Source organism: Geotrypetes seraphini, chromosome 11 (genome assembly GCF_902459505.1).
Source record: "Geotrypetes seraphini chromosome 11, aGeoSer1.1, whole genome shotgun sequence".
Taxonomy (NCBI): Eukaryota; Metazoa; Chordata; class Amphibia; order Gymnophiona; family Dermophiidae; genus Geotrypetes; species Geotrypetes seraphini.
This window is the reverse complement of record NC_047094.1, coordinates 97873485-97897344: the sequence shown is the minus strand read 5'-3', so window position 1 is coordinate 97897344 and position 23860 is coordinate 97873485. Positions and strand designations below refer to the sequence as shown.

At 41.8% G+C, this 23860-nt stretch overlaps 1 protein-coding gene across 3 annotated transcripts in view; it reads left to right on the top strand.

The window, feature by feature from the left end:
• Positions 1-21931, top strand: part of PHACTR3 (phosphatase and actin regulator 3) — a 312301-nt gene extending 290370 nt beyond the window's left edge. For all 3 annotated transcript variants that reach the window (XM_033914120.1, XM_033914119.1, XM_033914118.1), the window contains 4 exons: positions 12662-12723; positions 17770-17910; positions 19285-19361; positions 21365-21931. In XM_033914120.1, coding sequence (XP_033770011.1) covers positions 12662-12723; positions 17770-17910; positions 19285-19361; positions 21365-21380 — 296 coding nt within the window. In that variant the 3' untranslated portion in view covers positions 21381-21931. The remainder of the gene's footprint in view (positions 1-12661; positions 12724-17769; positions 17911-19284; positions 19362-21364) is intronic.
• The last annotated feature ends 1929 nt before the right edge of the window (positions 21932-23860 follow it).

Below are 23860 nucleotides of genomic sequence, written 5' to 3'. Positions count from 1 at the left end.
AAAATTCATCCTCCCCATACAAACCCGCAGGATACCAGGCAAGGCATTCCATAGCTCTACGCCAGCCACAGCTATCATCGATGCTCTGATCCTAGCATGCATAGTTGACATTCTACCCTCCAAGCTTAATTTCATCCCATTTACATCTCTAAGCTGTCTTCTCGATTTATAGATCTCAGGTCAATCATCTTTATTTAGAGTTTTCAGTATACAATACAAGAAGTTATTGATCATAATCAACAGTTACAAGCAACACATTCTAAAATATGCAATCATAATAGAACAACGTAATAGAACAAAGATAGGAAAACTCCAACAACCAAACTAACTACCAGGTAGACGTGTGTAAAATAAAAATACAGTATCACAAGACTCAAGTCACATCACTTCCATTTGGGATATACATATGAAGATACAACCCAGTTAAACAAGATAGTTCTAAGACAAAGAAATTAGGAAAACACAAAATGATGTAGTACTAGGTGTTAGTCTAGCTCACTGGGACCTGCAGGTAAACATGTCATTTTTGTGTCGGACAAAAATGGTGCCCACATGACATTAAAACGTTTAAGCGATCCTTTATGCTCAGCTGCAATTCTTTCATACTGCATGTATAAGCAAGTGGTATTCCACCATTCTTTATAAGAGAGATTAGTGAAATCTTTCCAGTTTGCAAAAATTATGCGTAATGCAATTAACAAAAGCAACTGTACTAATGGAATGTACTCTTTTGGAAATCTCAAAGAATTCTTGTAAGATCTTTGGGGAAGCATGATACAATGTCTGATGTATACACTCCCCCCTCCCCATTCGCGGTTTCCGCACTCGCGATTTCACATAATTGTGATTTTTTTGGGGGGAGGGGGAAACCCTCCCCCCCGGAATCCCGGCCTTACGTGGTGGTCTAGCGGGCTTTCAGGGCAGGAGCCGATCTTCCTACGCTCCTGCTCCGTGTAGATTGCCAATAGGAAATGGCTGCCGTGAGCTACGGGAGTTATATGGGTACTCCTAGCAACCCCTGCGATTAATCTTGCAACGGAGTTGATAAGCATTTGCAAAGCCCTCAACTTCCCTTTCACAACTCCTAAGTATAGTGAATTACAATAATCCACCCTACTCAGGATCAATGTCTGAACCACAGTACGGAAATCATATGCTGGTAATATTGGCTTCAATCTGTGAAGCATTTGAAGTTGTGTGCATCCCACCCTGATTATTTTTAATATTTGGTTTTCCATTGTCAAACAGCTATCTAAGCACACTCCCAGGATAGTCATCTCCTTTTTTTACTGGCAGTTTCCCACCCCATAACAACCACATTAACATTAACTTACTTTGGTTATTCTGAACACCAGATCCATTCTGTTTCTCAAGAACAAGAATTTGGGACTTAGGGGCTGATTCTGGAAGCGTTGCCTGCCACAGCACGCGCTTACACAATGGGCGCCTGCTACATGTCAATCACCGACAGGCACCACTTCTAGAATCGTGGCTTGATGGGACCCTAGGCGCCGGAAAGGTAGGCCAGGGTTTCACAGGCCTATATATTCAGCACCTAGGGCCACATCAAAATCGTGGCCAGTGGCACATAGTGACACTGAAGTCTGGGCTTCAGTGTCACTATGCACCGCTACCACCAGGGAGATAGGCGCCGATTGGAAAGGCTGGTTAGCAATGGCTATTTTTTTTAAAATCACCTTTTATTTGGTTTTAAACGGCATAATCAATTTCCACGTTGTTTAACACCAATTAAAACGATTAAGTTTGGCGCCTAACTTTCGATAGCCTGATGAGAATCAGCCCCTTTGGCTTTAAGGAGATCAATTTTGGATAGCCTATGTTTTTCTTAACTTCCCCCTCCCCTTTTTTTTTCTTCTACTAAACCACGATAGCGGTTATTAGCGCAGGGAGGCGGGCTGAATGGTCCGTGCTGCTCCCGACGCTCATAGGAATTCCATGAGTGTCGGGAGCAGCGCAGACCATTCAGCGCAGCTCCCTGCGCTAATAACCGCTATCGCGGTTTAGTAAAAGGATTTATATAAATTATTTATTGGGATTTATTAACTGACTTTTCATGAAAAGATTCACCCAAAGCGGTTTAGAATAGATTGAATAGTAATCAGGTACTCTTAAGTATCTTCTCTATTTGGAGGCATTTTTAGTCTGTACATATTGCAGCCAATTTTTAAAGGAAAACCACACAAAGTTTGATTCAGTTAAGCTGTCCTGCTCTATATATTATGCTGAGTAGGTGCTTTTTTGGAATTGAGTTCTGTGGGAGAGAAATTATATTTCAGGGTTTTTTTTCCCTCTCCTCTGGTCCTGATTGTACAAAGATAGAACACTTTTTTCATACATATTTTCAGAACAGCTTAGTGACCCAGTTTCAAGAGAGAGACTTTAGGTCCTTCCTAGCTTTTTGATCCTTGAGATATTTTGATGCCTGTAGTCCTGATTTCACATTGAGGGAAAAGAACTACAAATCCCACAGTGCAATTTGAAAACATGGGACTGGCCGAGTGTTCCTCTTCAAAAGCTAGATCTCTACTATTTAGCCACTACACAGCTATACCATATTTCCATTTTGAAAGTAATTAAAAATTACGCAAATCAGTCACTCAAAAAAAATGTATTACAGTTTTATCATCATTCACCACATATATAAGTTAAATGCTTGAAAACCAATTTGGCAAAACAGACAATGGGCTCCTTTTACTAAGGTGTGCTAGCGTTTTTAGCGTACGCTCAAGATTAGCACGTGCAAACCACGCACTAAACGAGAAACACTAACGCAAGCTCTATGGAGGCGTTTAGCGCGCGCTAAAACCGCTAGCGCACCTTAGTAAAAGGAGCCTTATGATGTCATCATCACGGTCAGCAGTAGTATTTTAAAACTTAAATTATGATTTCATGGTTGCACTGGGACGATGTAAGTAAACATCAACATAGTCTGATAGTCAGGGCAGGATTAACCAATATGCCAAGTAGGCACGTGCCTAGGGCCCAAAATGGTCAGGGGGGCCCGATGAAGGAGGGCATCAACATTGTTTTTTCCAAACGGCGATGGGCCCCTCCAGCATCGATCGGCAACGTGGGCCCCACCCCCCATCAACGGAAAGTAAGACAAGCAACAAGGCGGGTAAGAAAGGCAACGGGAACTGTAATTGTGCAAGCGGTGCTGCTTGCCCAAAGCTTCCCTCTGATGCAGCTTCCTGTTTCTGCCTGGGTGCATGGGGGGTGGGGTGGGGCAGGGGGCCCAGTATACTTGGGTGCCTAGGGGCCCTCGATGAATTAATCCTGCCCTGCTGATAGTTCAATATTAATTTCCATGTTGTAACATTTTATGTTAGGTTTTCAACCTTGGTTGTCCCTGCTGAGGGACTAGAACTAGAAAACCACCCAGATCCAGATTTTAATGAGCACATGAGTCATGCTCTTTTCCAGATCCTGTCTTGAAGATATTTATGTTCAGAGATACCCAGGATGCTTTCATAGAAGAACTGAGAAACCACGACGGCTCTTTCTTACTAGAGCTGGGTGGTCACTTTCTAAGGCTCTGGCATTGAAAAAAAAAAATAAAAATCAAGGATAAATACGTAAAGGGCTATTCTCTATAAGACGCCGATCTCAATGGACACCTAAGAGGTGGCCACCGATCGCATGTCAATCACACATCAGCATCCTAAAAAGAATCACATCTAGACTGCTGACCAGACGCCATAAATGTAGGGCAGCATTCTGCAGCCCACATTTAAGGTGTCTGTCTCGCATCTATTGAGACGCATAGTGTTGCTTAAGCACACCCAAGGCCACTTCCATCTTGGGCGTGGTTAAGCATCCCTAAGTATCACCGTAGGTGCTCTACAGACACTTACAATCTAGGCACCCTTCCTTGCACAATTTTTTTTTTTAAACGTGCATCCCAATTGGCTGCCAGACACTTATCACCACCCACAATCAAGACATGCATTTCGAGAATCAGGCCCAAAATGCTCTTCTTAATTTTGTCCTATTTTATAAAAATATAAGGACAAAGGAAATGTATCCCATATATAAACGCAGAGATCTAGTAGTTATATTTGTCTTGAAGAAAACTGCAGTCTTTGTATCATTCAAAGATCCAAGAAAAAGGTTCTGTGGTGCAAGAGCTTTTGAAATCACACCAGTCTCCACTCAACACCTCTTGATAATCTCTCTGGGGCAGTGTCTCCAAATAAGAACATAAGAAGTGCCTCTGCTGGGTCAGACCAGAGGTCCATCGTGCCCAGCAGTCTGCTCGCGCGGCAGCCCGTCAGGTCTAGGACCTGCGTAGTAGTCTTCTGTATGTACCCCTCTTTCCCTTCAATCTTTTTTTTTTCTACCTTATCTATATCCTTCTAACTGTACCCTTCTTCATCCTATATCTTCCCTATCTATATCCCTCAATAACTTCTTCTTTCAAGAATATATCCAATTTCTCTTTGAAACCCTGTAAAGTACTCTGTCCTATTACACCCTCCAGAAGTGCATTCCAGGTATCCACCACCCTCTGAGTGAAGAAGTACTTCCTGGCATTGGTTCTAAACCTGTCCCCTTTTAGTTTCTCCGAGTGCCCCCTTGTTATTGTAGTTCCCTGTAGGCTGAAGAATCTGTCCCTCTCCACATTCTCAATGCCCTTCATGATCTTATATGTCTCTGTCATGTCTCCTCTGAGTCTCCGCTTTTCCAGGGAGAAGAGCACCAGTTTCTCTAGCCTGACTGGGTATGAAAGGTTTTCCATACCCTTTATCATAGGTGTAGCTCTTCTCTGGACCCTCTCAAGTATCGCCATATCCTTCTTCAGGTACGGTGACTAGTACTGAACACAGTACTCCAGATGTGGTCGCACCATCGCTCGATACAGCAGCAGGATAACTTCCTTCGTTCTGGTCGTAATACCCTTCTTGATGATACCCAACATTCTGTTTGCTTTCTTTGACGCTGCTGCACATTGTGCTGATGGTTTCATTGTGGTGTCCACCAGCACTCCCAAGTCCCTTTCAAGGTTACTCTCCCCCAGTACCAACCCCCCCATTTTGTAGCAGAACCTCGGGTTCTTTTTCCCCACATGCATGACCTTGCATTTCTCCACATTGAAGCTCATCTGCCATTTGTTGGCCCACTCCTCCAGTTTGTTCAGATCCCTTTGTAATTCTTCGCAGTCCTCTACTGTTCCTACCCTGTTACAGAGTTTGGTGTCATCCGCAAATTTTATAACTTCACACTTCGTCCCTTTTTCTAGGTCATTAATAAATACATTGAACAGCAGCGGTCCGAGAACTGACCCCTGCGGAACACCGCTTGTGACCTCTCTCCAGGCTGAGTAGTGTCCCTTCACTCCCACCCTCTGCTTCCTGCCTGCCAACCAGTGCTTAACCCATCTATGCACGTCGCCTTCCACCCCGTGGTTCCACAGCTTCCTAAGAAGTCGCTCGTGGGGTATCTTGTCAAAGGCTTTTTGGAAGTCCAGATAAATGATGTCTATGGAATCTCCTCTGTCATCTGTCTATTTATCCCTTCAAAGAAGTGTAGTAAGTTCGTTTGACACGACCTTCCTTTGCAGAAGCCGTGTTGGGTCATTTTCAGTAGCCTATTTATGTCTATGTGCTCACTGATGCTGTTTTTTATCAGTGCTTCCACCATCTTGCCCGGGACCGAAGTCAGACTTACCGGTCTGTAGTTTCCCGGGTTCCCTCTTGATCCTTTATTTTTTATTTATTTATAGGTTTTACAATTTGTTAAACAACAATGTATTGGTAATAAACAATTAAAAAGGAAACAAAACATATGAATTATCAATTCCACAAAATTAACTAAGCTCACAGTCCACAGACTGAGGAGAGAAAATCCTTCACCTCCAAGGGAAGTTGGTTTTCAAGAAATGTTCATTCATATTAGGAGATCATACAGTTGGATTAAATTAAATTTTCATCCTGGTTGATTAAGAAGTTCCATGGGGGAATCTGGAGCTTTACCAACTGCTTTACCCTCAAGAAAAAAGTTCAACTGATCAGGGTCATAAAATATATATCTAGTGTTCTGATGGGTAACGCAGCATTTATAGGGGAAACGTAGCTGAAAAATTGCTCCCATACTCAAAATTGACTGGCGATAAGTCAGAAATTTCTTTCGTCTAACTTGAGTCCATTTGGATACATCAGGAAAAATTAAGACTTTTGAACCTTGAAATTCTGAATTATCAGTCTTATAGAATAGACGAAGAACTGCTTCCTTATCCTGAAGAAAAACGAAAGTTACCAATAAGGTTGCTCTTTCCATAATTTCTTCTTGTTGAGATGTTTCCAGGATAGCAGTGAGATCTAAGTCTCCTGCTACAATTCCTTCACCTTTATCCTCTTTAGGAATATTTAAATAGTATAATTTATGTAACGGTGGCAAATTATTTTCAGGAAATTTAAGTACTAATCTCAAGAAGGAATGAAATAGATCTCTTGCCGTTTGGAATTTGGAAATGGGGAAATTTAAAACCTCTTGATCCTTTTTTGAAGATAGGTGTAACATTTGCTACTCTCCAGTCCTCCGGGATCTCCCCTGTTTTCAAGGATAGGTTGCAAACTAATTGGAGTAATTCTGCTATTTCATTTTTCAGTTCTTTTAATACCCTTGGGTGGATTCCATTTGGGCCCGGGGATTTGTCTGTTTTCAATCTATCTACTTGCTGTAGGACATCCTTGAGGCTTACTTCTATTGTCGATAGTTTTTCTTCTTGGTCCCCATTGAAGATTTTCTCAGATTCCAGTACGTTGGTTGTGTCCTCTCTCGTGAAGACTGACGAGAAGAACCTGTTTAATCTATCAGCCACATCTTTTTCCTCTTTTACTACTCCCTTTCTATTTCCATCATCCAGTGGTCCTACTTCCTCCCTTGCCGGTTGCTTCCCTTTAACATATCTGTAGAACGATTTGAAGTTTCTTGCTTCCCTGGCCAGTCTCTCTTCGTATTCTCTTTTTGCTCTCCTAACCACTCGGTGGCATTCTTTTTGGAGTTTCATGTGCTCTTCCCAGTTATCCCCAGTTTTGTCTTTTTTCCACTTCTGGAATGATTTTTTCTTGTCTCCTATTGCTTTTTTCACTACATTTGTTATCCATATTGGGTCTTTTGTTTTATTCTTTTTGCACCCCTTTCTAAATCTAGGAATGTGCAGATTTTGTGCTTCTAGCACCGTGTCCTTGAATAGGGACCAGGCCTGCTCCACGGTCTCTGGTTTGTTTTTTTAAGCTGTTCCTAAGCTTCTTTTTCACCATTGCCCTCATTGCGTCATAGTTCCCTTTCTTGTAGTTGAGCGTTGTTGCTGTGGTTCTCTTCCCTTTGGCAGTTCCTACTTCTAATTTGTACTTGATCATGTTGTGGTTGCTGTTCCCTAGCGGTCCTACTACGTCTACATCCTTTGCAGGCCCTCCCAGTCCGTTGAGGATTAGGTCAAGTGTAACATTCCCTCTCGTTGGCTCCTTGACGAGTTGTTCCAGGAAACAGTCCCGCACGGCCTCTAGGAATTCAGTTTCCCTAGTGCTGGTGGAGCTTCCAATACTCTAGTCTATCCCAGGGTAGTTAAAGTCCCCCATTACCATGACTTTTCCGTTTCTGCATACCCGCCACAATTCTGCTTCCAGTTCCTTGACATCTGATTCTGTTTGTCCAGGTGGACGATAATATAGTCCTACTTTTAAGTCAAATCCATTTCTTCCTGGCAGTTTAACCCATAATGACTCCAATCCTTCTGTTTTTGTTGCCGTGTCCATTTCAGACAAGTGGATGGTGTCTTTTATGTATAGTGCTATTCCTCCACCCTTCTTGTGTGTCCTGTCTCTTCTGTAGAGTTTGTACCCTGGTAGTACTACGTCCCATTTGTTTTGTTCATTCCACCAAGTTTCAGTGATTCCAATGATGTCTAGGCCCTCTTTTTGGGCCGTGACTTCTAGTTCACCCATTTTGTTCTTCAGGCTCCTCGCATTTGCGTACAAGCAACTTAAGTCCTGGTATTTCTTTAACCCTGCTTTTATTCCTTGAGGATTTCTCCTTTTGTCGTCCTCCTCTGCCAGTCCCTGCTTTCTGTTCATTTCTTCCTCTTTCTTTGGTGCATCTTTTTCGACGTCCTCTTGGGTTAGTTTTGCACATACCATGACAGCAATGAACATCACTCCTGAGCCAGGAAGTGGAGAGTAGGATCTCAGCCTCTCAAATTTACTGCTAATGCTCGCTGTAGCACTTGTATCATATTAAAGTCCTTTTGGAGTTCATAGTAGAGAATGACACGGGGACACATTTGTCCCCGTCCCTGTAGGAACTCAATTTTCCCGTCCCTGTCTCTACCCCATTCCTTTAAGCTCTGCCTTAACTGCACAAGCCTCGAACATATATGATTTTAAAGGGTTTGAGGCTTCTGAAGATGAGGACGGAGCTTAGGCACTGGTGGAATGAGGCATTATGACATCAGAATCTGAGCTCTAGAATGTTACTGCTTATGATTTTAAAGTGTTTGAGGTTTGTGCAGATGAGGACAGAGCTTGCAGGAATGGGGGAAGGACAAGAAAAGAACTCACAAGGACAGGGCAGGAAAATGAGTTCCCATGGGGACGGGGAAAAATTTGTCCCCATGTCATTCTCTAGTTCAAAGCATGAATAGGCAACCTATCAAGATAAGCTTGAAGGCTCCTTTTAGGCAAGCCTATGGCACCCCCAAAATGGAAAACATTTCTGGATTTCTGCATGGAAAATATAGTGCCTCCACTATCTCTACATACTAAAGGTCTCATCTGCTAGCTTGCAGTCCCATTTATAACATGCTGAAACTGGTGGGATTAGAAAAATCGTTTTGAATAAAAAAATATTTTTAAAAACCCATATGCAACTACTGCTCTTGACAAATACCTGGGTTTCAGCTAATTCTGACCTTGCTGTTTAACTACAATGATAATTTTGGAAATAGTTTGGTCATAAGATCAGGAGAGCTCAGTGCTTCCTACTTTCACATTATAATAGAAAGAAAGCGATACCAACTTGTCATTCATTTTATTGAGGGCAGCCAATCAACTTGAAGACTTAGCATTGACCCATGGTTTCATACTGGGACTCTGAATTTGGCCTGGGGATTTGATATAATTATATTTTGCAAGTTGTTATGGCTGCTGGCTAGGATATATTTAGATGATTATTTTCATTGTTAAACTGTAATTTATACGTGCTGATATTGAATTGTGTTTCTTTTGATTTGCAATTTGGCATTGAATATACTAGTTTGATTGCTAACCATTATGAGCAATCATTTTTACTAGAGAAGCACGGTGTAAAACGAAACACAAAAAACAGACTATGAAATAAGACAGCCATTACAGACATGTTCTTAAGAACATACGTTATCATTGTGGGGATAGTCCAGGAAGACCCACTGCTCCCAAACTCTAATCGTGAGGTTATTGATCTGGCAGCGTTAAAATAGAAATGCTGCCATTTCACTGCACAGCACGACAGGGAGAGCAACAGAATAGGAAAAAAAAACCAACCCATTAGTCCTTCCTTCCACCTTCCCTCTCAGCATTCCTGTATTTACTTTGTATGAATTTTCGACAATGAACAACAAAGGGCCTCTCTTTGCACTGAGCAGAAATTGAACTTTTTTCTTTCATTTTTAAATGTCGTGTGCAAGCTGAAATTTCCTGGAATTATGTTTCGCACAGCAAACCTGCTAATGACAGTCTGTTGCTTGGAAGCGCCAGGGACTGTTACGACTTCAGATGTCAAGGATAACAATTTACTAATGGATTCACATGAGAGAGATATGGTGTTTCTGTCTAATCGAGGTCTCTTCTCTAGTCCTCACTAATACTGGCATTCTCTTGAAAAAAAAACCTTCTTTTCTGATAAGCACTATAGAACATCTCTTATCTTGTATGCCTGCTACAATGTGTGGTTGTGGTAATGGCCGGGTTTCTCTCAAACCCAGTCACAAAATCTCACAAAGCTCTCATAACGCGCTCTTACTGAGGCAGACCCAAGAGGTGTTAATTACAACTGTATTAGGTATGAAAGACTCCGATACAGTAAAATTAGCAGGTGGTAGTCCCTAGATGGCTCTGTAGTATTAATGCTCCCATCCTCATGTAAATAAAACAGATGAGAACCTGGGCTTGTCTGGTTATTTTCTTCCTTGCAAGCTGTCTTGTCCCTTTTCCTCTCATTAATAAGAATTCATTCCCACCTTGTAGTTCCTCAGTTTTCTCTCATAGATCTTTTCCCGTATGCAGGCCCAAGTAACCTAATGACCTGCTGTGCCCAAAGTCATTTTCAGCCGTCACACTTTGTCTGTCTTGCTAACGCTGGGAAAATCTTCAGTTGCCCAGCATTCTGTAATACTCCTGACCTTAAGTGGTCCAGAGACCAGTAGGAAGGATCAGAACTTGGTCTTATTTTATTTATTTTTTTTAAACCTGTGCAGATTACAATAATAAAATGTATACAATATTAAGACAAAATTCAACATACTCCCACCATACATATAACGTCTTCTCCGATAACCTCACCGATTTCATCTGTTCACAATCCCCTTATTTTCACTACTCAACAGAGAGGTTTTGACAAACTTTTATCCTAGTGAATGGAATAGAATCAGCATGTTAATGAAGTTAATGAAGTTAATGAAGTTATCCAGTCATGTCTATGTTATAGGTATGGAAACCATAGGGAATGTATGCCATTATATATGTGGTATGTAAACCATATAATTGTATGTGGTATATAAATTTTTTTTATAATTAAATAAATAAAATAGTTTATGGGGAGGGGACTTGGATAACATAGGGAGCATAGGAGGTCAGGGGCTGGAAAGCATATTGGAGGCTTACAGAGGGGAAGTCAAGCAGTGGTATAATCTTATTCATATAGCTTTAGGCCTTCATTGTCACAGTTCCTCATAACCCATTTCTGGTCCGAAGCAGTTAGCAGAAGACAATAACCCCATGCGACGCCAAAATGCCCTCAAGCAAGACTCCTTCACATTATCTGGCTTTTAATACGGCACAAGAGACTCACATTTTTAAGTTAGATGATGATATTCTAGTCAGTTTCTTCTCACTCACGTATACAGTAATTCTTAAGAACTAGAGCTCACAGGCTGCACTTGCAATGTGGGATGCAAATATAGGAAATGCACTGTCTAATTGCACCTTCCAAAATGGATAAAATCACTAATAGTTTATATAGTTAAATTCCCCTGACCAGCATCAGCTGGTAAAAAATTAAATTCTTAAAACTGCCTCAAAATAATGAACATTTTAAGGGTATTGTACAAATCCAGGAAGAACTACTAGCAGAAGCCATGGGGATTTGTTGAGTGGGTTACAGCTGGGGATCCCTGCATCTTTAAACACCCTTTTGTCAAGGTCTCCTCTACAGCCAGGCACAGATCACTGAGCTGATTCCCAATTTAGCAACAGACAGCACCAGGAATAGAAAATCCATGACTTTCTATCCCACGGCACATTGTGCATTCTGCTCAATGATCTTCTACTCAGTCTATTTTTAGCCCTCGTGCGTAGGACTTCTCAAGACTAGAATGCTAATAAGCCTATAATGTGAACCAAGGAAGAACCAACCTCAGGGAATAAGAAAGGAGCCTTGACTTAAAGAAAGGCTGTAAAAGCACCGAGCATATGAGCCATAAAAGCTATGTCCGTCCAGAAAGAGCGTGCATCAAATCAGTCAGAAATAAATGAATCCGGAAAAAAAACACACCTGTTTTAATTTTTTCCATCAGGATGTTTTATCAGTTAAAACATAAAACCAGAAGCCCTAAGTATACTTCACGCTGCACTAATGTAATTCTAGCAATGTTTGCTGTGCATAGCAGTGTCTAATTCATCTAACAAATGCACGATGTCAGACCAATTCACCTTGCAGAATTTGACAACTCCAACAAATGAGATCAGTGTGCCATGCTATGTTAATACAGACTGCCCAAGGAAAATGCACTGAAAAATGATGATGTTTTGCATACAGCATTTGGGTTTAGGTGCACGGCAAGTGCATGCTATTTTGTGAAAGAATACGCTATGCATTATTTATCCTCATCACGAAGCTGGGCTGACAAAGAAGCTGACTCTGGCACAGGTACTTCTGTGCTCCGACTGTGACACTCAGCGGTTGAAATAACACAGGCATGTTTGTGAAAGGCCAGCACACAATGCATAGCTTCCCTTTGTGCCTCCTAAATCTGGCCCTGGTGAGGAAGTGGTCATAAGAAAATAAGAATCAGACCAATAGTCCATCAAGCCCAGTAGCCCGTTCTCACGGTGGCCAATCCAGTTCACTAGTACCTGGCCAAAACCCAAAGAGTAGTAATATTCCATGCTACCAATCCAGGGCAAGCAGTGGCTTCCCCCCTGTCTGTCAATAACAGGCTATGGAGTTTTCCTTCAAGAACTTATTCAAACCTTTCTTAAAACCAGCTCCGCTATCCGCTCTTACCACAACCTCTGGCAATGCGTTCCAAAGCTTAATATTCTCCGAGCGCAAAAAAATTTCCTCCTATTGGTTTTAAAAAATATTTCCCTGTAACTTCATCGAGTGTCCCCTAGTCTTTGTAATTTTTGACAAGAATGAAAAATCTTGTTCCTTGTTTTTTCCACAGAAAGAAATGACCAGACGGAGCAAGAGGAGAGGAGGGAGATAAAGCAGCGATTGACGAGAAAGGTAAAAACATACCCCCTTTTCTTTCACAAGGATCCATAGAAACTTCCCAAACATGCTCAGTCGCAGTCTAAGCTTGCCCTATGCCAAAATGATGTAATTTGTTTAAGACTGAACCTGATATAAAATGAACACCATTTTAAAACGGCAATAAAAATAGGGAGTTTTGCTTGGAGTTGTCCTGGCATTCTGCCCTATATGCTCACTATCCCAAGTTATATAACTGCATTGGAGGTTTAGGTCATGAAAGATCTACCTGCATGTATACTGGGACTCAATGGAAACTTGATCATCAAAAAGTTGTAATGAAGCCAGTGAGCACACATCACCTGCTAAAGCTATCAAAACTTTAAGAAGGCGTATGGATGGTATGAAAGGAAAACAAATGACACAGATTTGTGGGTAGAATCGTAAAGAAATTCATAGAGGAGGTACTTTCCCAAGGTCTGACAGAGCGGCAAGTACAATGCTTTATAACTTGCTGGGTAGACTCCATGGACCAGGCTGGTCTTTATCTTTCCTTTATTACTATGTATGCTAAACTGGCTGTCTGGAAAGTACCATATTTCAAACTGGCTGAAATTGTGCACAGCCTTCCACAGTATTCATACGTTTAACTATGAGGCTTATTTTCAAAAAACAAAAGATGTCCAAATGATGACAAAAACCAACATTTGGACATCTTACTAGTCAAAATGTCCAAATGGGAATTTTAGAAACTGACTTTTTAGGCATCTTTCTGGTCATTTTGTCTCCAGTGCATCTGGGTGTGTGTTAGAGGTATGTTTTGGGCAGGCTTAGCACTTGCACATTTTACAGCGATAATAATCAAACATTTTACAAAACATCTAGGACACAATTTGGACGTTTTGGGCTAGACCTGTTTTTAAAACGAGTAAGGGCCAAAAACGTACTCAAACTGATCAGATGACCACTGGAAAGATGAAAATATGGCCCCCAAACACTCTCCCAGTGGTCATTGACCCCTATCCCACCCCCACTCCTCAAATATCTGCACGAAACAGCACATATCTGTCTCTATGACAGCTGAGGATACCATGGCCAGTTCTAGTACAGCTGCAAGCAGGTCTCTAGAGTAGCCTGGTGGGCAGGGCAGTGGACTACAGAGAAGGGAAGCCAGGCCCATATGCCAGCCTAACTACTGCACTTGTGGTGGAAAGTGTGAGTTCACCAAAACCCCACTGTACTGCAATATAGGTGACACTTGCAGGTATAAGGGCTACTGGGGTGGTAGACAGGTGGGTACAGTGGATTTTGGGGGAGTTTTGGAAGGCTCACCATATAATGTACGGAGGTTATGGTGAGATGTGTACCTGGCACACTTAATGTGAAATTTACATCAGTACCCGCTAGGGTGCCCGACTGCTGTGCTGGCATGTCTATGTAGCCAGCCCTTTAAAAATGTTGGCCCCTCCTATTTACAATGGCTTGTTTTGGATGAGGGGGGGGGGGAATTTGGGGGGGACGGGTTGATAATGGCAAAAATATCAGTCATCTAGCTGGACAAAACATCTAGAAGGGCCATGAAAAAAAAAGAAAAAAGAAAAGATAAACATCTTCTAGGTTCAAAAATGGACATTTTCTCCATCAGATTTTGGGATTTTTTTCTCAAAATGTGCCAGAATGGCAATTCTTATGTTCTTATTAAAACAGTGCTGGTCTCACTCTGCCCAAATCATTTGAAATTGCAGAACTGGTGGAGCAGGACAGACTAAGGGCTAGATTCACTAACCTTCCGATCCATATCCGATCCATGTCCGATCTGTGTGCGATTGGAGGCAGGCCGAAATATTCACCAACCATCTTCATGCAAATGGGGGTGATCGGAGGCAAGCCCCCAACCGACTGCACGGATCGGATTGAGTCGGGAAGAGCCCTGACAGTAGTGACAGGAGAAGCAGCCTCTTGTCACTGCTGTCAGGGCTTCTGCGGCTTTTTTTTTTTTCTTTTTTTTTAAATAGGCTGCAAAATATCAGGCCTATAAAAAAATGGCTCCCCCTACTCGACAAAGCGCCCCATACCGAACACCCCCCAACTGGCATGGCCCATTCCAGGCCCGGCCCAACACCCCCATACCTAAAAATTGGGAGCAGAAGGGGTGCTCAGTCTCTCCTGCTCTTCCGGACTCCAGAGACACATCTGCCTGGGGCCTTAGGCCCTGCCCCATTGCATTATGTGATGCAATGGGGCCTTGGGCTTCTCCCCCTTGGGAAGGGTCTGAGGCGCCTGAGCCAATCAGGGACTTCCTTAGGCTCAGTTCCAAGGGGGGAGGAACCCAAGGCACCTGAGCCAATCAGGGCCTTAGGCCCCTCCCCGTGCATTACATGATGCGCCTGGATGGGGCCTAAGGCCCAGGCAGACATGTCGCTGGAGTCCGAAGGAGCACCCCTCCTGCTCCCAACTTTTAGGTACAGGGGTGTTGGGTCAGGCCGTGCCGGTCAGGAGATGGGCTGTGCCGGTGGCAGGAGGAAGGCCTATGGAGCAAGAGGGACTGAGCACCCTTCCTGCTCCCAACTTTTAGGTACAAGGGGGGTGTCGGGTTGGGCCGGGGACCGGGCCGGGGGAGTGGGCAAGTTTTGACTCTCGTGCTCTCTGCCACCCTTCCCCACAGAGCAGCCCCGCTTTAAAACCACAGGCTCACACTGCGGGAAAGGGCAGCAGAGAGCAAGAGAGTCGGGGCAGGCAGAGAGCAGGAGAGCCGGGGAGCCAGAGAGAGGATTCAGGGCAGAGCAGTTTTTTACACAAGCGACTGGTCCTCACCAGTCGCTTGTTCTTGATCAGCCAGCCAGTCGGTGTGTCAGGAAAAAAGGGTAGTGAATCCTTCCTGCTTTGCATGCCGATTCCCCTCATTTGCATGCACAGATCGGGATGGGATCAATACATAGGTTAGTGAATTGGGTCAGAGGGAAATCGGGTCAAAAAAGGGCTCACAAACCGATCGGTGCACGATTGGTTTGCTTTGTGAATCTAGCCCTAAAAATTGCTCCTGCCCCACAAAGGATCTCACTAGGGTAAAGGGAGTTATGGGGAGGCCTGGGGGAAGGCAATTGTGTTGTAGAGAGCAGTTGTTGGGCTCTTCTTGAGGATTTAATTGACCTTGCAAAGGAGCAGCCTGTAGTAGCCACTCAGGTGAATCTCTTCATAAAAGCTCTCTGTTACTAAGCCACTCTGCCTCTACCACAGCTTATAGTAAAAGAGGGCCAAGGCAGTTAATAAATATAAACAAACAAATAAATAAAATGTTTTCAACAGTAGGACACTTCCTTCTGCGGGACAGTTTGGTAATGCTATAGTTACTTTCATTGTTCTGTGATTTTCATACAGGTTTAGCTACTTGTCTGATTTGTTAAAAATGGGAAACAAGAGCTGCTGGTTATAACAGCCTCATTATAAAGTTATACACACTCATATATCGGTATAGACGTGGAGGGGTATAATCAAAACGTACATCTAAGTACGATTTGGGTGTATGGCGCTAGACACCCAGAGTCGGCAGTGGGAAAATGCCCATTTTTGAAAAATACATCTAGAATTTTTATTTATTTATTCATTTTTAAACTTTCATCAAGTGTACAAAAATTCATAATAAACACTATTAATTAGACCACTTGAACATCTTATCATTATATCCTATAAATATAAATGTAACCCTCCCCCCACCCTCCCTCAAAGCCCATTATTCATTATAAGATCATAAACCCTACACTTGAAACCCTCCCCCCACCCAACATTAAGTGGTGTGTAATTAATAGAAAAATGGCATTTAATCATCTATCTGGACGTCCAGGCTATTGTTCATCCAAACCACCAGGACGTCTTATCTTTATACCACATTTTCAGCCAAAATTTCATCCAAGTCCCAAACGTCCAGAATAAGACCATTTGGACATGGGAGGGGCCAATCTTGTAATGGACTGGCCACCCAGACATGGCAACAAAGCAGTGGGACACCTTACAGGGCACTGCTGTGAACTTCACAAAAAGGGTGCCAGATAAACATCTCACTAGAACTCCCTTATAGGTTATGGTGAGCCTCCCCCAACTACTATACCCACCTGTCTACAACTAGCGCAGCACCAAGTGTGATTCTAAAAAAGTTATGCGCACTGCATAGATTTGTACTTAGCGCCACTAGGCATCCCAGCATTTAGGCGCACTCCAGTTTTTCCAGAGTTTTCTTGACCAACATGCCTGTGCCTAATTTGTGTTCACAACAGCACCTAAGTCAAAAAACACCTCCATGATCCGCCCCAACCGGAACTACTTTTAACTAAGCACTTTGCACAAAGCGCATACCACTTTGTACTATGCGCCTACCAATTTATGCACCTGACTTTCAACTCCAATTAACATCAGATAGCAGGTACTCATTGACAATTATCAATGCCAATTAAGTCTATTATTTAATTTAGTTATGTGCATATATCACATTACGTATCATATACAGAATTTTGGGGTATATGTCAATAGAAAATTTAATATGTGGCTTGTTTGGATTTAAACTGAATCTGTTATGATTTTGTATGTGTGTTTAATATACTGCTAAACATTTCCATATCCAAATGACTTCCAATTTAAAATCAGAAAGAATAGTTATTATATAATTATTATTGTAGCTGACCCAAAATTGTGAAATGCACTGAATGGACCATTAAGATTATGTTCTAACTTTGGATCATAAAAAAAAACTACTGAAAACTTTTATTTGTAAAAGCCTTCTATTAATAAGGAATCACTGCTTTGATGTTCTTCTTGTTGAATTTATTTGTTACTGAGTTCGTATTTTAGTATGGTTTTATTTGAATTTGTATTTTTTGTAGGGCTGACATTTTATGTACATTTACTTTCTAATCCACCTAGTTGATAGGCGGAATAGAAATTTTTGAAATAAAGAAATATAAAAGGACTAGAAAAGTGCAGAGAAAGGATTCATTGATCTTTTAGTCTTTACTGCTCCCAATGCCCGACTGTTTTTCTCTAAGTTTAACCAATGCCTAATTCATTTTTGTAAATAATTTATCCTTGCAGCTAAACCAGAGGCCTACAGTTGATGAACTGAGGGACAGAAAAATCCTGATTCGGTTCAGTGATTATGTTGAAGTGGCAAAAGCCCAGGACTATGACCGGCGAGCAGACAAGCCATGGACACGGTTATCAGCAGCAGACAAGGTAAAGGAAAAATGATATTGCTCCCTGAAAAAACAGAGGATCCCATCGATTCTTTTAGTCTGGTACCTAGAGAACGCACTGTAATAGTCTGAATAAATAAATTGTATGAAGATCACTATGGCCAGGTTTTAGCATGAGCCCAGTGATTGTCAGGTCAGTAGCTTTGCTGTAGATTATGATACCTGTTGTTTCATTTAATTTATTTGGACTTGATATACCGCCCTTCAATAAATCAGAGCGGTTTACAATTTAAAAACAACTAAAAAAGGAAGGACAAGAACTACATAAAATCAATAAAACCAGAGAGAGAAAGGGAGAGAGAGAGAGAGAGAGAAAAAAAAAGTAGTCCATACCCAGGTAATCACTGGTGCCGATTCACAACACCCATAGGGTTGTGTAAGCTTAAGCAAAAAGACAGGTTTTGAGAAGAGTTTGAAAAGCAGGATGAGTTTGAGCTGAATGAATTTCAATAGGAAGGGCATTCCAGAGTGAAGAGACTGTGCAAAAGAAAGCAGAGCGATGGGTTGATTCAAGATAGGAACAGAGAAAGTGTACAAAGAGACGGGAAGTTGAATGTAAAGAATGGGGAGGGTATAGGGGAAAATGAGAGCCAAAAGATATGAGGGATTCCCTGAGTGCAATACCTTATCAGCATGGGTAAGGATTTTAAAAATGTATGTGAAAAGGTACTGAAAGCCAGTGATGATGTGTAAGAAGTGGTGAGACATGATTTATGGGCATGCAAAAGTAACTGGATGATGGTGTTCTGAACCATCTGCAGATACTTCAGTTGAACTTTAGATAGGCTGACAAAGATGATGTTACAATAGTCTAAGCATAACAAGACCAGTGAGCAAAGAAGGGTAGCACAGAATGTGTCACCAAGACAGCACCAGAGAGAGCTTATAAGATGAAGAGACTAAAACATGATCTAACAGTGGCAGAAATGTATACAGAAAAAGATAAATTAGAATCTACACCAAGATACTTTAGGGAGCTAATCAGCTGGAGAGGTGTATTCTGAATAGAAGACGAAACAGGAGGATATGACAAGTGACCTGTTAGCCAAAGTGCAACAAATTTGGTAGCATTAAATACTAATTGGGTTAGCAGAGAGCCATGTATCGATTTTGTTTATGCAGGATTGAAGAGGGGACAGAAGTGTTTATTTGTCCAAGGTAAGAAAAAGCCAAAAAATGTTGAGCTTCTATGGTCACACTGGTCTTCAATCTCTACTGAAGTCACCAAGAAACAATTAACTGGTTGATTTCTTAGGCTTTATAGCTTGACATGATGTACTTACAGAATTAGTGGATATGGTATCTCCTTAATAACAGATCTTGCAATAATATTAGTGCTCTACTTTAATTCTAGGCAGCAATTCGTAAAGAACTAAATGAATATAAAAGCAATGAGATGGAAGTACATGCATCAAGCAAGCACTTGACAAGGTCAGTGTTCCTCTTATTACAACAATTTATGCCACGCACTGGTGTTCTCACATCTCACCTAGCATCTACGGCCCAGAGCTTATGAATACACAGAATACCTAGCACTGCACAAATTTTGCAGGTAAAGCTGAACAGAGCTGAACTATTGGAAGCGCTCCTGCTTAATCGTAGATTCAGATCTTACATTTAAACTCAGAAGAAAAAAAAAAAGAGAAGGTGCTGACATCACCTGCACTTAACATCTCTTTGGGTAGAGGTGACATCAGCTAATTCAGAATAGATAGATAAGCAAAATCTAAAGATTCCCAGAGGTGTGCATACCACATTTTTATGATTTCTCAGAGTTTTGTGGGTATTTCATTTGTTTTTACTGTATACTGTTAGAAAATTGTAGTGCTTTTCATTTTGTTTCAAAATGAATGAATATCCTTAACGATTCTGAGCTTCAGCAGTGATTCCTCTTCCTTAATTTAAATAGCACACATACAGGCGAATGACAGCCGCTACAGAGATTTTTTAAAAAAATCCTCTATTTTTAAGGTGGAGAGAATAACATTGGCTGAGCAGCCCAGAGCAAACAGGAGAGAGTTTAAAGGTTACTGGGTAGGTGAAGGGAAAGCAGGGTGAAGGAAAGCAGAGATTAAAGTATAACAATGTAGTAAAGGTGGTGGGTGAATTTAGGATGGAAGGGAATTGGCTGATGAAAAAATGTAAGGCAAAGGAGGATTGAGTAAAGGTGTGTTGGGGAGTGGGGCTTGCAACTGAGGGAAAGTAAGGATTGTAGCCGGGTGGGAAAATGGTTTAGTGGGAAAGGAAGAGGTGGTTGAGATTTTTCCTCCCATTCTGTCTACTCAGGTTGGTTTAAGGTGGGACTATTGTATGAGGGAGGGAGTGGGAGTTTACAGCTTATTAGTGGGAAAATGTATGTTTTGATTGTGAAGATGTATGGATAATTGACAAAGGTAGGCCCAACAGAGACCTAGCAAGTTTAGGCTGATATGCAGCATTGCCACGAGACAAGAGGCATAACATTTTGGCACTGTGGATCATGGAGGGAAGTTATGGGGAAGTTATTATTGAAGGGAGTAACTGGTGAAGTTAGAACATCACCTCTAGCTGTAGGGGTTTAGAAGTTTGTTATAATCATTTGTGTGTTGATGTTAAATAAAGCTGCACCAATGTCTTGCCAATTGTAGTGTCAAGTATGTTGTATTTATTCTTGGAATGTTAGTAAGTTAATATGGCGAATGGGAAATATGAATGCCAGTGTTATTCGAGTATACTTATACACCACCTTCATGTGTGAATTTGGCAGGTACTTTATAATGCTTGTCTTCTAGACAGGCTGCAACAGTGTGGGCTTTACATCATTGCATCTATAGTCTTGTAGTTCTAATTTGCCTCAAAGAAAAGTAGGATGCTGGGGGTAAAAATCAGAACTAACATGGTTTAACTGTCAGTATAACAGTGGTGCACAACTATTTGACTTGCAGTCCCTGGGTACCTTTTGGAATACCTATTAACAAAAGAACATAAGAATAGCCTTACTGGGTCAGATCAATGGTCCATCAAGCCTAGTAGCCCGTTCCTATGGTAGCCAATCCAGGCCACTAGTACCTGGCCAAAATCCAAGGAGTAGCCACATTCCATTATCTCACAGTAAGCAAGATTCCGGAACCCCAAATAGTAGCAACATTCCATGCAGAATCCCCAAAGAGTAGCAAGATTCTAGAATCCCAAATTGTATCAACATTCCATGCTACCAATCCAGGGCAAGCAGAGGCTTCCCCCATGTCTTCATGACTATGGACTTTTCCTCCAGGAATTTGTCCAAACCTTTCTTAAAACCAGTTACGCTATGTGCTTTTACCACAACATCAAATTATACATGCTATAACATCAGCTGGCTGGTTAGTGTTGAGTTACAGGGCAAAATTCAGAGTAACAGAGGAGTACAGAGTGCATAACAGGGAAACTGATGAAGTATGCCTTGTTCATCCTAGGTACCACAGGCCATAAGAGTTTCTTCTGAGAAGAATACATTGCTACCTTTTGATAACGCTGCTAAGCACATGTCGGGAAGAGCAGGCGGGTCTTTCCCGGAGTCCAGTGCGCGGTAGCCTGATCTTTAGGGTGGAAAAGGAGGACTGTGCGGATGAAATCTCTCCAGCACTTATCTGCCAATGGGGACAACCACTTCAGTGAGTTTCACTCTGCGATATCCGAGGACTAGGAGATGGGCTGAAAAGAAAACGGAAGACTGAAGTAAACTACAAGAACCAGAAGGCAACTTCTTTTCTCAACTACTACTTGTTTAAACTGTCTTGCTGCATATCTTGAAAGAGGAAATGCATGTACAGGCTTTCACTATGCCAAAGCCCCTGGCATAACAGACCACAGTTTGATGCACTGTAATTCACAATTATGTTGAGGAGACATTTTGATCTGATCATAATTAGTTTGTAAAACTCTTAAGTCCATGTTACAACAAAGTTATTTAATGTATTATAATTGGTTTCATTTTTTTATATGTACATATGTCTTGCAGAAACACATCTGCAACATTTTCTGACCCCAGTTACATTTTGTTCTTTGATTAAATGATTATCCACTACAGGAAATTAACACAAAGTGCTTCTGTGATGCTTACTGAAGTATTTGGGAACAGCATTTTAACATCTGGATTCTTTTGAAGAGAGAGAGAGTGTGGGTGTTATATGTATATATACACTCTCGCTCTCTTCAAAAGGCCATGGGCAGCGGTTCCTACAAACTGCCCGTGAATGACCCGGAAGCCTTCCCGCTGACGTATTATAGATCAGAGAAAAGGCTTTGGGGGTCAGCTACCGGCAGCATGTAGAAACTGGTGCCCTTGGCCTCTTGAAGAGGTAGGAGGGAGTGATAATAAATGTTGCATGGAGGGAGGGGAAAGAGAAATAAGGACTATTATATAGAGAATATTATGTATTGGGCCCCTGATGCATGCCTCTCCTATCCATATATATATTTATACCGAATAGCTACTGTATTTTGAAGAGAGCGCGTGTGACTGTGCTGAATTACTGAAGGGCATCCACCTGTTCCCTTGCAGGGGCCCACAAGCCCAGGGGCCTGTAGGATTTTACGTTCAATCCAAGCGGCTGCTATGCCACTGGCTAACAAGTGCTGACTGAATCCCACAAGCATACACAGCAACAGCAACGTCCTGTCTGACCATCACAAAATTATCCAGTTATTTCTAGAGTGGTGCAGGAGCAGAGTCAGGAGTTATCCGGCAGCATTAATATTTAGCAGTGGTACCTGAACAACTATCTGGTTAGCTTAGGTTGGCCTAGGTTAATCATGTACCTCTGCTGAAGATTGGTGACACATGGGTAACTGCCAGCTGCTGCCCTGCTGAATATCTGGGTCTAATTTAATTGGCAGTGACCACCGTTAGCTGAATATTCCACTGCAATCTCTTATAAGAAAACAATGAGAAGTTTTGCCAAACCATTTGTGCTTTATCTGCTACTATCAGATAGCACACAAACACCTGTTAAAAATAAGTCACCAAGAAATGAAGTGCTATATTGACTTCCAAGATAATCATTACCATATTGTAAACTGATAAACCTGAAAGGATCAGGGGAAAAAAAAATCATCCTGCCTGAAATTTGGAAGAGAAATTAAGACCTTTAGGCAGTAAGGCCATTATCATTGGCCACCTTAAAAATGACTGCCAATCACGTAATGGCGCCATTTACAGAATCCGGTTACATGAAAGCTAGGCCTTTAAAACCCTGGCCTACATTTCCAGTGCCTACCTGTCATGAGAATCACGCCTACAGAGGCGACTTACGATGTCTAATGCCACTTCCGGTGTTAGCCGGGCCTACAGTGGTATCGGGCATCATAACATAACTCTGTAGGTGGGATAACGGCAGCTTTTTTGGAGGCACCTCCATTTAAAAAAAATGTTTTTTAATCTGTGCAGCCAATAAGTACGCTGCTTAAAACAATTAAAGCCACATACGTTAGGTGGTCGCAGGTTGCCTACTGCCTACTAACTTTGGGCGCCAGTTTTAGAATAAGGCCCTAATTTTATAAGAAGCCACTTAAGTAGGAAGGCACAAAGACTTATATAGTGTGCCCTTTAAAACAGCTTCCCTGCAATTTCTCACAAGGTACACCTGCTGCAAGACAGGGTAATTTTCAGTGTGCATATGCTGGTGTACATGTATGCACCTTATAAATACAGGCATAAGTACTGATTTAATCCTCAGTAATTATGCATATATCTCATAAAAGTAGACACTATGCCCTAAATTACATAAAAAGCGCTACAAATTGTGTGCATAATTTGGGTATAGACCCAGTTTGTATGCATAATTTAAGTGAATAACAAGTTAATTAGAGCCCATAATTAGAATCTTAATGAGCAATTGTTGGAGCTAGTTAGTTTTAATAAACAGTAGTGGGTGCTGTTCTTTAAATAGAGCTTAGATAAAATACCTTTG